The sequence below is a fragment of the Platalea leucorodia genome (genome assembly GCF_965183815.1).
Source record: "Platalea leucorodia genome assembly, chromosome: 4".
Classification (NCBI taxonomy): Eukaryota; Metazoa; Chordata; class Aves; order Pelecaniformes; family Threskiornithidae; genus Platalea; species Platalea leucorodia.
The window spans coordinates 48,599,358-48,615,528 of NC_138826.1; the positions used below are offsets into that span (position 1 = coordinate 48,599,358).

General features: G+C 44.2%; 1 protein-coding gene across 9 annotated transcripts in view; it reads right to left on the bottom strand.

Annotated features, from left to right (window-relative positions):
- Nucleotides 1-16,171, bottom strand: part of ETV6 (ETS variant transcription factor 6) — a 145,688-nt gene that overhangs the window by 28,438 nt on the left and 101,079 nt on the right. For 8 of the 9 annotated variants that reach the window (XM_082309569.1, XM_082309574.1, XM_082309568.1 and 5 more), the window contains 3 exons: nucleotides 9,750-9,914; nucleotides 5,807-5,941; nucleotides 454-996 (listed from right to left, as the gene is read on the bottom strand). In XM_082309569.1, the coding sequence (XP_082165695.1) occupies nucleotides 454-996; nucleotides 5,807-5,941; nucleotides 9,750-9,914 (843 nt within the window). The remainder of the gene's footprint in view (nucleotides 1-453; nucleotides 997-5,806; nucleotides 5,942-9,749; nucleotides 9,915-16,171) is intronic. The other variant, XM_082309571.1, reaches the window with a different exon arrangement.

Consider the following 16,171-nt stretch of genomic DNA (forward strand, 5'->3'; position numbering starts at 1 on the left):
GTCCTGCCATCTCCATAATAGCGGGCTTGACACTGCATTATCTCAAATGCCACTGACAGAGGGTTTTTTCCTTTCCATAAGACTAGACACTAATGTGAATGCAACTCTTGGAAAATTACCTCTTTGCAGGACAAGGCTTTGGAGATAGGTATCTTGGGAAACAAATGGACTGCTAGTGGGTAGAGAGGCAGTGAGCGTCAGGACAAAAATGTTTCAATACCAATTACGCATTCTGTGGTCACAAGCAAGTCACTCTGCACCTTTGCTTACCTCCCATGAAACTGGTTTAATCATATTTAACTGTAAACCACAGATGTGATGAAACCTGCAGAATGCCAGTAAAGTCTTGAGGTCACAGAGTAGCAAAAGGAAACAAGACGCTCTTAATACACAGCATGGTTAGTTATGAATGAAGAGCGTCAACTTTGGTGTAGCCTAGAGAATGTCACTTACCTGCTATTCTTCCAATTGGCATTGCATGGTCCTCGGGAGGGGATACAGACACCATGATGTGGTTCATATAAGCTAACTCTTCTCGGTGTGACAGGTTGATTGGCTTTACCTCCCTGTGCAGCCCATCCTCAGACAACCTTGGTGGTTTGAAATCGGAGTGCCTGGGGTTCAGTATCAAAGGATGCATGATAGGGCTGGGCATCAGCTGGATGACCCTGGTGTTCTCCTGGCGAGGGCTGGAGGGCTTCTGGAGCACCTCAGAAGGAGGCGGGCAGTGGTTGTTTTCTATCGGGGACACTGAGAGAGGATAGGGCTCCTGGTGGTTGTTCTCTTGCTGATGCCTTGTCCCCGGCACCCTGTCGGCTGGGGAGAGGCGACGGATAGTGTTGTCCATAGGGGACTTCAGTGGCCGCTGATCGGGATCTGGTGATGGACGGTGGTTGTTGGTGATGGGTGATCTAGAACGATGCAACAGTTCAATGGTTGGGGGGTTGTGGTGGACTGTTTCTGTGGATGGTCTTGAAGGTCTCTGGACAAAGTTATCTGTGGAGAAAAAAAATAGAAAATACAGATTGTCTATATTGTGATCAAGGTGTAGGATCTAACTGTCAAACTGCTAGCTGGGCTTACTGTGTACTGCTGTCAGTTTGGAAATGTTTTTATTTGCGTGACCTACAGATGCGCAGAAAAACGCCGTATAAATGCAGGTAGTTGCTACTACACAGAATGAAATCAGTACCGTGAAAACAATCTCCCTCCACCACCATGCAATGGTAGTTCCTCGGGAAAGGTGTTAGGACAAATCCCATTTTGAGAAGCTGACTGGAACACACATGAAGAAAGTAAGATCTGGTTCAGCTGTACTGACTGTGTTTCTGTGCAAATGCTTTGAAACTTATCTCCTGCCATTCATGTCTCTACATGTGGTTCCTGTTATTGTACCAGGATGAGCACTGTAAGGTAGAAGGCAGAGATAAAAAGGGAAAAAGTCTCCAGGAAAATATTGGGTAGTAAGTTTTAGATGGTAGAGGCTTGGGTCAAGGTAGAGAATATCTTAGCCTGAAATATGGACTGGGTTATCTAAAAAAACCCACTGGTAGGAAGCTCTTTGTGAAACACTAGCTAAATTTTATCCCTGCCATGATTTTAAGAGCATGTAACATCATCATAAGGGTATTTTCACCTTCTTTTATTTAGTCTGTGCTGTCTACTGATGGGTTGTCCCATATAAGCACTTAGATATCTTCAGCAGGAGTACTCCTAGCATCACTTTTGCCTGAGCATACTTCCCCGGCTGTGATCCTTAACAGTAGGGGGAAGATCAATCATGGCTCTAGGTCAATACCTTTACGTACTAACAATCCTCTCACAAAATGAAGTGCTTGACATAAACAGCGCAAACTTTCAGCTTAGCTAAGGCCATCAATTTTGACTTGGGAAATTACTGACAAAGAGGAAAATACTACCAGAGCACAGTGACTAACAGGTCTGAAAAACAAAGATCGAATTTCAGTGCTGTTTGTTGAAAGCCTTGGATGATAAGAGAAGGAAACTGCTGGGTACATGTCAACAACTGAAAGAAGTAGCTGCCTATTTGTGGCTGCCTGTTTGTTCACTCCATTTGCTCTGATCCTCTTTAGTGATCCTCTTGCTGTCTTGTCAAGGCAGCGATACTCATTGAAGACCCTGTCGAGGTGAAGACTCAGGGGCTCCTGCTGCCCTGGAACCCAGGCAGGCATCAGGAGTGGGATCAGCACTTACCCAGGGAACGGCCTGAACAGGAGAAGCTCTAGTCCTGAGAAAATGTAGTGCCAGGCAGTGACACAGCACCAACCCTTTTGCCTACTCAATGGGCTGTTCATCTATACAAGAACGCTAAAGTCTACAGGAAAACCTGAAATTTTAGGCAGAAACGACATGGCTCCAGAACACTTGTTTCACACACTTGTGGTCCCAGACAAGAAAAAATGCATCTGTAGAGTTATTTAAGGTACTCACAATGAAACAGCTGGAGGACACGAAACTCCAAAGCTATATATTATTCTTGTTTAAACCCAAACAGCTTTAAATACAATGTGGCCAGCTAACGTGGGATAGCCCAAATGATGTGAAGATCAAAGAGGAATTAATTTACAACTGTACCTACCTCTGTGGCTGTCCTTCTTAAAGTCTCCTTACTTTGCCACAACAGAAAGAAAACCAACCCCCAATTTTACTCAGCATCCTATCTTCTACAGACCATCCACCCCCATCACTGTACATTCAAATGCACTGTGCTCATTCTTGGCCTGTAAATATAGACCAGAATATTGTATTGTTTGTCCTACTTATTTAAAGTGCCTTGGCTGTGGGAAGCAGCTATCTTGAAAGCAGAAAGGAATGCCTTGCTGTGCTTTCCACCAAGCTGTCTGCAAACACTAGCTGGCTCTGACAAGCTCCAAACAGAAGCAGACCTATCTGTCTGCTTCCGAACCAGGACAGGGTAGAGAGAAAGTGGGGACCAAGGAACTCTTTAAAAAACAGCAAGAAGAAAAAACACAAATGGATACACACTGGTGTGTTCACTTTCCTCCAAGATCTTTCTCTTTAAATGCTTAACTAAAGAATCCCCTCATGGCCAAAGTTGCTGTTTACCATAAAACAATTCAAACTCAGCTCCAAGCAGTTCCACTGCCACAAATGACCCTGAACAGAATAAAATCCTCATCACATTCATTCCTTGGCACATCTGATGACTGTAAGTTGAGCACATATGGTATATCATTTCCTGCAGGAATAGATTCACTCATCAGTCTGGCTCTTCATTCTGAGTGACCAACACTGTTTTCTTGAAGGGAAAGCTGTGAAAGGGAATTCAGCTTCCAGGAAAATTGCTGACCTGTCTGATCCATATAGGGATGGGTGGGGCTGCACTCACTCTGGGAGTGAGCAATTGCTGGCGTGACAATCCCAAAGATTGGCGCTCTTTGCTTACCCATAAAAGAAGTGCAGGGAATGACAGTGTAAGCTTCCTGTATGGCACCCCATCAAATGACTCAGTGCTGAGTCAGAAGGACCACTGGAGATGTAGGTAATTCACTCTCCATTGCTCATCCTTCTACAGGGACAGAGACCGATGCCCACAGGGCAGATTCCAAGCCAATGCCAATGCATCTTGGAGATATCCTGAACTGCTGTCAACTGATTTCAAACAGTCAAACCCACTTTGCTTACGCTAGTAAAAAGCCACTAGATGTAAATGTTGGTCTCATCTGATTCTGGATTAACTAACTTAAAATGAAAACATTTAGAAGCATTAGTATATAATCTATTAAGAAATGGGCAAAAGAGCCAGTAGAAGAAAGTGGAAAAAGATCACTGGAGTGAGAAGGGATTCTAAAAAAGATCCATCACCTATGAAGTTTAACCACTCGAAATGTGCCAAAGTAACACTTGACCCTTCTCTTACAGTTTGTGAGTCAGGCAAGGTTAAGTTCTGCTTCTCACATTTATTCTCCTTTTTTACTAAGTTGCATTCTGCTGAGGTAAAACGGTACACTTAATTGTGCTAGCTTCTCCCAAGTGATTCTGTGAAACAGGAAGAAGAAAGAGGGAGTGTCAAAATACATAAATAAATAAAGAAATCCACCTGCCTATAAATTCTTGGCATAGATAATTTCTGATTGCTCAGAGTCTTGTGGCAGGCAAAGCGTAGTTTCTTTTGCTTGTTTTGAAGTACTTCTCACAGCAAAACAAGAACTAATTTTTGTCATTACAAAGCAAAGTTTTAAGTAATAGCACAGAGTTCTCTAAGCAAATACAGTGGTGCTATCAGCAGCCAGAGTATTGTGAGGAAGAAATCAAAGTTGTTTCTTAATCATCCTGTGCTCTGCCAGTTGGACTAGACTGCAAAGGACTTACATTTTAAGTGACGCACATGAAAGGGCAACTCATCATGCCTATGAAATCCTCTCCAGAGTGAAAGCTGCTCCACATCTTTAATGTAGGGGTGTCTGAGAGGGCAGCTAGTATTTGTTTCAAATTTAGAAAGGGAACACTTGTGGGTGAATGCCAAGCTTCAGGAAAAAATGGAGATTTTTATAATGGTCTCTGGAAAGTACCTATCAATACACTAGGTAACTGTCTCTTGCACAACTCTGCCAACTCAACCTCATCCTGACCTGTAGCACCCTCTTCTAATCTGAAATATTTACACAGCTGTGTGGAAACACTTTGGAGTGTCCTTTTCCCACCTGCTGCTGTCCTGCTCTTGGCTTAGTCTCAGAGTTTTGCTGGTGCCATTTGACTCTGGCTTGCTCAGGCTGGCCATGGGCAACTTGTACAGGTCTGACAGTACCCCTGTATCTTCTCTTGCAATCCTACGCTGAATCTTGAAATAATTTGTGCGTCTTTTCTCCAGTTAGCAAAGACTATGGTGATATCGTAACTCGCTTCTGTTCTCTTCTCCTCTTTACTTAAAAAAGGAATAACACTACTTTTTCCTAGATTTTTTTTTTTAATTGAAAAAGTGAATTCTGTCTGATGATTTCATGGAAGGACCTTTTAAAAAGGCTTAGGCTTTGTATTTTTCTGTTATTGGAGAAAACCAAGAAGTACTTTGCTGTGTATGTTTTTAAAGAAAATAAAACCTTAATTTTCTGTTGAAGGAAGCACACTTACATTTTGATCTGTACTGATAATGAGTAGAAGCAGCCCAAATCTGCAATTCCATAAACATATCTATTCTTTCTTCACCACCTTTGACAGGCATGGTATGTGTGGACACTACTAGAAATCTAACTAATAACCTAAGCAAGTCATTCTGACAGTAAAAATGAGAAAACTTGCAGAAAAAACCCTCTCTCAACATGAATTGTTCAATCAGCTCAAAAGCTGAGCAACAAGATGGGCTCAGTGCTAGAAACTCTGGCATGATGCGATGACAGATTGTTAGTTGAAGTGACTTTGAGCTAGATGTTCCTCTCTGAGGCTGCCTTCTCCCTTGCTCTGCAAACAATTGCATCTAGTTGCATCTCCAGGATACTGAAAGTCTGTGAAGCATCTTTGTCTACCTAATTGGGAGTAAGGAAAAATGAATCAATGGGGTCAATAAAACTTTCTGTTTGTTTTTTTTTTTTTAATCTGCATCTGGCATAGCTTTTAAGCAGGCTTTGGAACAGGACAAAATAATAGAAGATAAATGGAGAATGGACAGTTGACTCCCTAGACCAGTTGATTGTTCTAAAGCTATGGAGACAAAGGGAGGAGAGTAGCTTTATTTAAGTAACTTTGGAGCAAGAAAATTACATAATTCCTCACAGCCTTACCCTACTTGCCTCTATAATGACAGCTCCTGTAAGAATGAGACAGTTACCTTCATCATGATTCTGGTGTAATATGACCTCTGGCTGAGCATGGATAGAGTTCCCAGGGTGGAAGAAAGGTGTGAAGAGCATACGAGCTTTCCTTTGCTTCAGGATATGCTGAAGGAGTTCATACAAAACATCACCTGAAAGACAAACAGCAGGAAAAAGGAAATGAAAACCTACATACTGCCGAGAAGACTCATTTAGCCATCTGATGCATGAATTCATGGCTCCTGGGTGCTATTTTCAGACCCCAAAATGCTTGCAGTAAAATCCTACACTTCACTGTTTTGCAAGGTTCTTCCCTGAAAGGAAAAAAAGAAAAAGAAAAAGAAAAGCTGCATATCATACCGCTGTGTGTGACTGTGGAAAAATGGGAGAATGACAAGACTTGGCTTTTATTACCCCAGTACAGAGTTTTTTTCAGGCTACATGACTGCGAATCCAAGAGCTCCAAACCTTTACAAGCAGTAGTTAGTTCAGTGCCCCACCTTCTCTCATCACGGCCTCAGTTTTTTAGATAGACACCTTAGGACACAGAATTCTTAAATGTAGAGCCCATGATTTATGCAGTGAGTTGCTGGGAGCAAAGACGGAGCTTTTCTTTAATTACTGAACAATTTAGGCTTTATGGGGGGAGGAGATAGAAGATGCTGTAAAGCCTCTTCATGCAATACTGGTGCCTCAAGGCCAGAGGCAGTGTGCTACTCAGACACTCCATTCTAGGAAATCCACAGGAGGAAGAACTCTCACTTTGAGAAGTTACTTCGGGATGGACTAAAAGACTTGAAAAGAATTGAGAGATTTAACTATCCTGAACACCCTTGCTGTAGTGACAACTCCTGGAGACACTGAAGTGCCATAGGTGCCTTAGGAACTTCTGTACATCACTCTTGGTGTCATGGGTTGGACTCCTGAAAAGCCCAAATGGGATCCCAAAGCTAGTTATTTCTAGCTGCTAAAATCTGCATGGAGCTCACTGCAACAGGCAATATTAGACCACGGATATGATGCAGACTAAGGAACAAAATGCAGCGGACTTGGTGCTCTGTATGGGTGAATATAGGCTGTTAGTTGCTACTGTATCACTCTGCCACAGAAATGTCTGCAGTGAATTGCACTGCACCAAGCTGACGCTTTCTTGCGTGAATTGATCCAGATGCTTGTTTCTTTTTGGGGTACAGGCAGGCTGTTCCTCGCTTCCCCCCACCCCCAGTCCCTGGCACCAGAATTGTTATATCTTTCCTCCGTGGAATGTATCACCACAATATCTAGAAGACCAATGGACTAACTGCTTATTTTGTGTCTTTTTATGTATTACATCTTGTACTGATGCCCTTCCTCCAACAAAATCTACATGAAACACCTAGGTACTTATACATTTTGTCTGATGTAACTGGTTGCACACGTCAAAGTGAAAATGTACAACACAGGGTAGGAAGTCTCTCGACTTTTCATTCTGCTTGCTCTCTTCTGTTTGTCACTGCTCATATTACAGAGGAACAGGTTGCAGCAATAACATATTATCTGAAAAGGAACTTAGTGAAGTTTCACTTAAGAAACTTGGATTTTCTGGGAGACTTTTCTCAAGTGTGTGGGGTCTTTTTAATAGTTGTTTCTACGAGATTGTGCACCACTTGTCCCTTGTCTCTATAAACTGCCAATGCTCTATTTGTGGGCAAATTTAGTGTCTTAGCATGAAACAGTTAAAGCCATCCTGCTTTCTATAGTTCAGCTTCCTTTATTTTTAGCATCTTGGCTGCTTTTACTGTCTCAGCAGTGACTTTAGGGCATTTTTAAAAGGTGATCGCAATACCTGAAAATCTAATTAAAAACAAAGCCTTGAGAACCCAGTTACCTTTTCCATGTTTAGTACATGAAAGGCTAAAAAGTGATTTTACCACATAATTTGCATCTTTGAATCCAATAGCGGCATAATCATAACTAGTGCTATAACACTCCAAGCAATAAGGTAATTTGTACCTGTTTTGATTCGGCCTGACAGATGAGTGAAAACGTCCATAAAGCTGCCAGATGCAGTAATGCTAGTTAAGAAGGTGAAAAGCGTTTTTCGCTCCCTCCCTCCTCTGCTGCCTCCCTTCCCTGGCCAGCCCTAAACAGGGGAATAGCTGTGGGGCTGTGAGCTCACTTTATTGCTAGGACCGCTGGGGGGAGTGGATGTGGTTCTCCTGGTTTGACCATGAGGGGAAAGGATACAGCTTTCATGCAGCTACACTCTTGAAAAACTTAATGCCTCTACGGCAAACATTATTTCATCGTTCTTAAATTTCACGTATAGTTAATTTCTGGGAAATGTTGAGGTAATGTCCCTTTACCTACAGTCATCTAAATTTTTAGGGACTGACTCAGATATCCTCTAAAAGGTTTATAATCAGTGGGGAATACCTGGAGAGGAGGAGGAGAGAAAAAGAGAGGGAGGAGGCCTTTAGTTTGGTTATTTCGTTCCAGATTTAGGTAAACAAGAGCTTAACCTTCTGCATGAAGTGAGGATTTGCAAGCCAGAGGCTCTTCTCTGGGAATGCTCTATCTCCAGCCTACAAACATCTTGATCCTACTCATTTCAAGTGCCCTCCGAGCACACAAGGGGAAGAGCAGGGGCATAACCTGTGGGCAGCAAGACATTGGGATGATAAGGGGAGTTGCAGACAAGATACACAAAGGTGTCCCTTACAGTCCTTGCCCACATCCCCACTTTCAATACTCCTTTTGCCTTCAGCAGGGCTAACTTTTTAATGAAATGATTCAAAGTGGTGTACCAGAATTAAAAAAAGACGTTTCTAGGCATTAGTTTTCACTACCGTATATACACTGGCAATAGACATTAATGTTTGGCATCTCCTTCCATATAAAATTAGTCCTGCATTTGAAGCACATGCTTAAAAAACTTCATTACACTAGACATAAGCCACAGTTTGTGCGGCAGATTCTGCAAGAGGATGGCTGTGGGGGTGTGTTCAAGGGAGCAGCCAAGCAGCTTGATGCAGAATTAATGCCACGGCTTGTTTAGCAGCTGGATCCAAGCGGCACCAGCTGTACTTCTGCACCTAGTCAGCCTTGCACTGGAAGCCTCCTCACAGCAATTCTGTCACCGCTTGGTCCAAACTCTTTGATCACCTATGGTGATTGAATTATGAGCCTTCATATTTAACAGGAGTACCTTGTATGGTCACAGAAGAAAAGCTCACAACTCTTATTTAGAACCAATAACTCATATTTAGTTAAACATCCCTGACAAAGGAGGGCAGAGGCTTACTCTGACTGTAAAACTGGAGCAGACAAACCGCAGGGGATATAAATACAGGCAGATAACACACACATTTCTAAATCTTCTTTGTGAATAAACGAAGACATAATTTGAGCAACAGGCAGACTGATTCACACACCTGTCTGTGCTGTGCCTTGGGCTGGACTCCAGCACGTGAGAGAATATGGTAAAGCAAAGCAAAGCCCACAGGGGCTGTTAAAGAGAGGAAAGGTCCTCCAGGGAGAAGTTTTGCAGCCACTTTTAGCGGTACGTCAGCCAAGCCAACCGCGAGGCAGAACGCTAATATGAGCTTCTTAAGAGGCTAGAACACTTGATTAACTTGCTGCTGTAGTTGGGTCTGTGAAAAGATAACTCTTTACAGGGAAGAGCTGGAAGTCACAAAGTGCTGCCAGAAAAGCTTGCTTTCTGGGAGTTCTGTGGGCAGTTTTAACTAGAAACAGGTTGGATGTTGGGGTTTGGTTTTGAATTCAAATTTGCCTACAACTCAGGTGTATCAGAATTTCATTCCCTCCTTGTCCTTTTTGTCCTTGCCTCATACAAGTGTCTCTGTCCTCCCTCTCCTCCCTTTGCCCAGTCCACCCCAACAAATGTGACTCTGACCCTCTCCAGATTTCACTGCAGCTTCCTCTCTCTTTTCAATCACAGCTTCTGTAAGTAATCCTCACCTGAATGAGGAGACCTGTATCGAAAGTCCTCTTTGGTCAGGAGCAGCAGAGCCTTGCCGTTCATCTCAAAAGTGTTGCTCTCAATCGGCCTCAAGGAAAACTCCTTCTCCGCCCACCTGAGCCACTGTGCCACATCATCCCTGCTCCAGTAAACGGGCTGCAAACCTGTGGCAGGAAGAGACCACGATTGTGTTACCAAATTGAGACAAGGCATGGGAATATAGGCAAACATCAGTGAATCCACCTTTCTCCCCACACCATAACGTGCAAAGTCTCAGGGGAAGGTGTAGGAGAGGAATGTCACGTTGACGCAGAATTACTCTAAGCACTGGACTGTGAAATACTTCATTAGCTTAGGCACCTTGGTTTATCTGTGACATGTTGAGAAACAAGAACTGCCTCAGCATCCTGAAAAAAGCTTCTAGGACATTATTTCATTCCAGGTTTCCACTGTGAAATGGGATTTTCCTCCAGCTGCTCCTTCTAAGGTGCAAAGCAGGCAGGAGGCAAAGTCCTTGGCCCCATCCATCCTTGGTGCGTATCCTTTCATAGAAAAGAGGCGTGCTCTCTCTTCATGACCCTTCTAAAGTCATTGATCAAGAATAATAAAAAGTAGTCAGATGCAAGGGAGCTATGGCCATACTTCCCTCTAGGTGGCTGGGGTCTGTAAATAAGGGCTGCTTCACAAAGCCTCTGTAACAGTGGATCTGGAAGCAGTTATCAGCGCAGGTATGGTTGAGAAAGGCATATTCGGACTGGCCCACCCCTCCTGCAGATGCCATGGCGCTAGCAGATGCTATTCCCACACTGGACAGGAAAGTAAGTGCTGGGGCTGTGGCACCTTTAGCACTGCTTTAGCCTGTGTTTCCTGTATAGTGATAAAATATTACCAATGTAACTTTGTCCATATAAGGGTGGTATGCCATTTTATAGTAAAATAGCAGATATGTTTGGTTTGGGCACAGATTTTCCAGGGCTCCAAGTAGAATCTGGCACTCCCTTTCTCCCAGCCAGCTTGTACAGCATATATATAGCCCAGACTACTGTGTTTACTCACAGGGGCCCAACCAAGTTACCAGGAAAGTCAAAGACCTTTTGCCTGCTACCTTTATTGGGCCCAGGCAGAGAGGCTTGGGAGGTGTGACAATTCAATGTCTGTTTTACAGACAAATTTAAAATAGCTTCCTTCCCCTGGAGAGAAGGCAGCACGGTGAAGAGCTGTTTATACCCAGGTAGAGAGATTAGCTCCAATCCACTGGGAGATAAAAGCTTTCTTTCCTTTTCCCCCTTGTGAGATGACTCATTGTTTGACTTGCTACAATGTGTTGCGTAGAAATGAAAGCTTCACACTGTGCATAGGAACATAAAATTTGCCGTATCTGATCAGATCTCTGGTACACAGCCTCTGGCAGGAGCTAATACCTTATGCTTCAGAGGAAGACAACCTCCCTTCCTCATATTGCACCTGGCTGATTGTATGCTGCACATGGGAAGAAATTTCCTTCCTGGCACACTATTCTCCGAGATCTGATTACCCTCCTCCTACCAAGCACTAAAAGAAACCTGGGAGAGTTGTACCACTGTTTTGTTTTGGTTTTTACTTCTTTAACAGATAGGCAGCCCTTTTTTCTGTTTTAGCAAGAGGTCACATGCAGTGAATTGCATTCTGCTGCTATGCCAGATTCCCAGACAGCGGCTTTGGAAAGTCCCAGAGCCACAGCTGCATACAGAACTGAATCTCAGTCGGAAAAGGAATTGAGATCGAGCCTGAGAAAGGGTCAGAGCTGACCTAAGGAAGGGACGTCTGCATGGCAGCAGCAAGAATTTCCACCGCCTTTCAACTGCCCCTGTAGCACTGTATTATGTACCACACAGAAACAAGAAATAGCATTTATTTATTTATGAAGGACTTAAATTCTCTTCCCCCTATTGAATTACAGTCTGATTACTGGGGCCAGAGTTTTCTGTAGGACCTTTCTTTTTGAAGAGACTGGGGTGAAGTATAGAGCTGCTCAGAGACGTGCAAACTGTCATCTAAACCGCCAGAGTGAGGTTCATCTTTTGCTGAATACGGGGTTACTCCTGCAGAAAACACACTCCAGACCCCAGGCCGCTGCTGAGCAGCACGCACATTGACTGCAGCTAAAAGAGAAAGAAGTCAGACGTGATGCAGCCAGGCCACAACTTATGAAAGGGTTTAAAACACCATCCGAGGAGTGCTTGAAATGCTCATGCATCGTTTGTTTTGCCTCCGCCTTTGCCATGCCATGCAAGTAGTAAGTTGCCCAAAGGAGCGCTGTCATATGGAAATCTAACTGGACTTCTGATGTGCACGTCACAAGATGAGGCACGAAACAAAACAAAACATCATTGGGAAAATCAGGCCGACATGGGCAGAGCTATATGACAACTTCACATGATGTGCACGCTCCCCTATAGATAACAACATAATAAATAAATCGCTCCCTGTACAAGCATAGATCATGATTTCCCATGTCCTGGTGACAGTGTATTTTTGCATTCCATTCACCTAATACAAAAGTACTATGTCTAAAGAGAGGTTTAAATCAACTGGACCCAAAACAGCCAAATAAGCTACACAGACTGGGACAAGCCACATGTGCTGTGCTGGCAACTCCGAAACAGACCCCATGCTTCACACTGCAAATCAGGTCTCCACTGGGTTTCAGCAGCCTCTCTGAAGCTTGTGAGAAAAGCCCCAAAGTAGTATGACCTAGGACCACTTGGCTTCTAGTTACTGAGAATCAGCAAGCAGCCTTTCTAATCCAGTTTGGCTATCACTAAAATGAGTGGGTGGATGCACCACATCTCTCCACCCACAGGGCCATACCATAATTAAATACTTACATTGTGTTTGGAAGATATAAAGTGCCATAAAACAAGTTAACTGCTTTTCCCTAGATGGATTGCCTGTTCTCTCATTTCCCTCCCTCCCTGCCCTGCCGCTTTCCTGGCAAGTTAGTTTCTCCAAAAACCCCTCTTTAGTTGGCTGCCTCCACTGCAGGCCCATTTGCCTTGTGAGGCTGAACCAGTTCAGTAGCAGGAAGCTTTTCTGGGGGTGCAGACCGGTGTCGCTGAAAGTGCTTCAGAAACTGCCATTCAAAAAATAATTTCATGTGCAGTATAGCATTTACTAAACTTGTATCCCACCTTCTTTGCCCTTTCTTAAAAAGAAGCAGTTGGTTTTGTGAAAACAAGGGCATGAGGGGGTTGGCTTTGCAGCTGAAGGGATTTTACAGCACAGCATACATAGCTATCAGCAGGTCCTGAAAATGCTTTCCTATCCTCTCCATGAAAGAAAAACTAATCCTGCTTACACAATTTTTTTTTTGGATGCTGTTTCTTATTTTCCCCTCTCCATCTTCTCTTTTATTGTCATGTCCACGGTGGAGGAAAATGGGCTCTTTTTATCTCTCTATTTTTATTCTCTGTGAAAGCTAACAGCATTGTCTTCAACTAACAAAGATATTTACCAAGCAGAATAAAGCGAGGAAAATCAGTGCTGTGCTACAAAATGAGGACAGAGTTTTGCCTGCTGAACCGACTGTTGAAATCAGTGGGAAGGCTTTGCTGCTTTCAGTAGGTGTGGGTCAGGCACGGGGATGCTGCCTTTCTCCCAATCTGCCCTCTCGGTGGCCAGCATCGCCACAGACTTCAGAGGGTGAATTTTGACCTGGGAGTCGGACCTGGCTCTGCTCCCATCCCTGCCATTGCTCCGCTGGCTGAAATCTGGCAAGCATTCCCAACCTTGGTCTCCCTATCTGCGTAGCGTAAAAATAAACAACAACAAAAACTTTTTGAACTCAATAGCTGAAAGCAGGTTAGACAAAGCCACGTAAACCATCAGAATCTGGCTCTGCGAGATCCAGTGGATCCTCTAGTCTGTCAGCTTCCAAACACCACCTCCAGCAGAATAAAATACAATAATTTATAGACACGTTTATAATCTGACAGCTTCATATGCATTGAACAGGGAGCAAAATTCGTGCTCACCTTTCTAATGCTGCAGGCTGGCGCACTGGTGTCTTAATAGATTATCTGCTTCTGTTGCTTATTCCTCACCTCAAGTCCTGTTTCTAACACCTGTTACACTAGCTACCTTATAAATGGTGAGAGTGATCAATTCTCATGCTCCAGGGCACAAGCTGATAACCATCTGGACTGCAGATGAAATCCACTCTGTTCCTTTCTACTCTTGCGCAGCAAAAGCAAGTACAATGAAGAGAGGACGATGGGGTAATTTACACCTTCTTCTTCAAGTAGCCAGTAAAATTGTTTACATATGTTCAGGCACACACATACACATGTGCGCACACACACGCAGCAGAATGTATCGGTCTGTTGAAGAGGAGTTTAAGCTGATGGTCTCTAAAGAGTTCACTCCTTTTTTGACAGTGAGCCCCTCAGGAAATTTAAGCATGGTCAGGGTATGAGGTTGGAAAAGAGTGCTCTGCTTACCTAGTATAACCTTCTGCACATAAAACTACACAGCCAGCAATATTTGCATCTGACCACAAACTTCTTGTGGGGTTACAACCTTGTTTTTTGAAGAAATGTAGCCAACCTTGAATCTTGCAAAGCACTCATGTTCAGCATCTCCTCCCTTGCTTTGGAAAACAGGGTATGCGTTTTACAGTATGAGTTGTTATGTATGGTGTAGGTAACAGATACATCTGAAACGTTAAGTATAATGTACCGTAGGCTGTTTTCACCTTGACTCATTTTGGAACAATCTGAAGACACGAATCCAATGCAAAGTGTGAGGTACAGTACCACTGAGAGCTGCTGTTCCGTTTTAGTTTCGATATGAGGACGCAGCCACATGACAGCATGCATGACGGAAACAGCATTCACAGTAAGTTTCGTCTAACTTTTTGTTCCACTTCGGCTGGGCACTCCATCCTTACACCTGGCTGCCTGGCAGGCAGGATGACAAGGCGAGAAGGGGTTAAAGACAGACCTCCCTCTCATTTATCCCTGCTTTCTGCAGGGCAGACAGAATTGTTCTCGCTCCCATGCCTAAAACTACTTAGCGCAGTTGGGCAAACAGCAAAGTGCCCAGTGCATGCAAATCAGCAGCTGGTTTCCAAACACCCAGGGACAGCTGCATCACCACCGGCAGCATCAGGCAGGCCAGCTCTGACTATAGGACAGTACCTGAGCCTTTAGTGGGCAAACGATGCTGGAGAAGCTCAGAAAACTTGAATGACTGCTACCAACTAGCTCTTTGGGAACTGAAGCTCTCTTTTTTGTTATTAATTAACAAAATTCTTCCATGTTACTCATAAAGCATGTTGTTCTGCATATGATGGTGTATGTGAAGCAGGAGAGGAGCATGAGGTTGTGTTTATCTCTTCATTTCTGTGTAAAGGCAACATGGTCTGGAGGAAAAACATAGGATTAGATTCAAATCCTTCTCTCGGGCTCTGCCAGAGCAACTTTTTAAAATTCCCCTCCTTCTGTCTCACTTCTTCGTTTGGAAAGCTAGACTACCAAAATGCAAAGAGGTGTCATGGGGCTTGGCCAGTTAACATCTGAGATGCTTCAAAAGTGCAAAATGCTGCACAGCTGCTTTAAATGACTATGGTTCAATACTCCCGCCGTGCTGTCTCTGCTGCTCTCTGGTTCCCTGTTCAGAGGTATTGATTGTTGATGCAGACCAAGGGCCCTGTTCTGATACTGTGCTCGAACCTGACAGCACAAACCGCGACGTGCTGCTCCCTGAGAAGGGCTGCAGCGCTGAGCTCAACAGTGTGCCGAACACGCTGAAGGGGGTTTCAAATTAAAGCTCAAGCTGGGCGCTGAGATCCTCCTGAGACAGGAATTTTATGCTATCTCTGCTGGAGCTGCTGCACCGATCTCTTACTGCAAGTGCCTCCCCCATAGCTACCAGTGCTGGCAGGCTCCCACCCACGGGGAGCTCAGCAGCCCTTCAGGACTACCTCTGCTATGGAAGGTAAAGGCAGGAAGGTTAAGGACCCTGCTTTCTCAGGAAGCCTTTCTAATTCCTCAGAGGAGAGGAACAGGCAACAGAGAGCTGTGGCGTGCTTAGCTATCCCCATGCAGATGCACAGCCTAAGTAAGTGCCTTCTGGGACTGCTCTTGGGTTGGCATACGTGTGGAAGATGCAGCCCTACCACAGAATAAACCCTGTATCGCTGGTGGTCCATGTACTTGCTGTTATGAGTAGGGGACAGAGGTCTGGCGTGCGGTGATGTGCCCGACCACTTGCTCTTTCCAGCAGGTGCCACTTGACCCAGGTAGTGGAGAAGCAGTGGCCATTCATTGCTGCTGGCCCGCTGGGATTGCCTCATCCCACAGTAGAAAGCTGGCTCTGCAGTTTCGAGGCCCAGAGATAAGCAAAGGTAGAAAAGGAGGAAAAGGTTAATCCTGGCTAATCC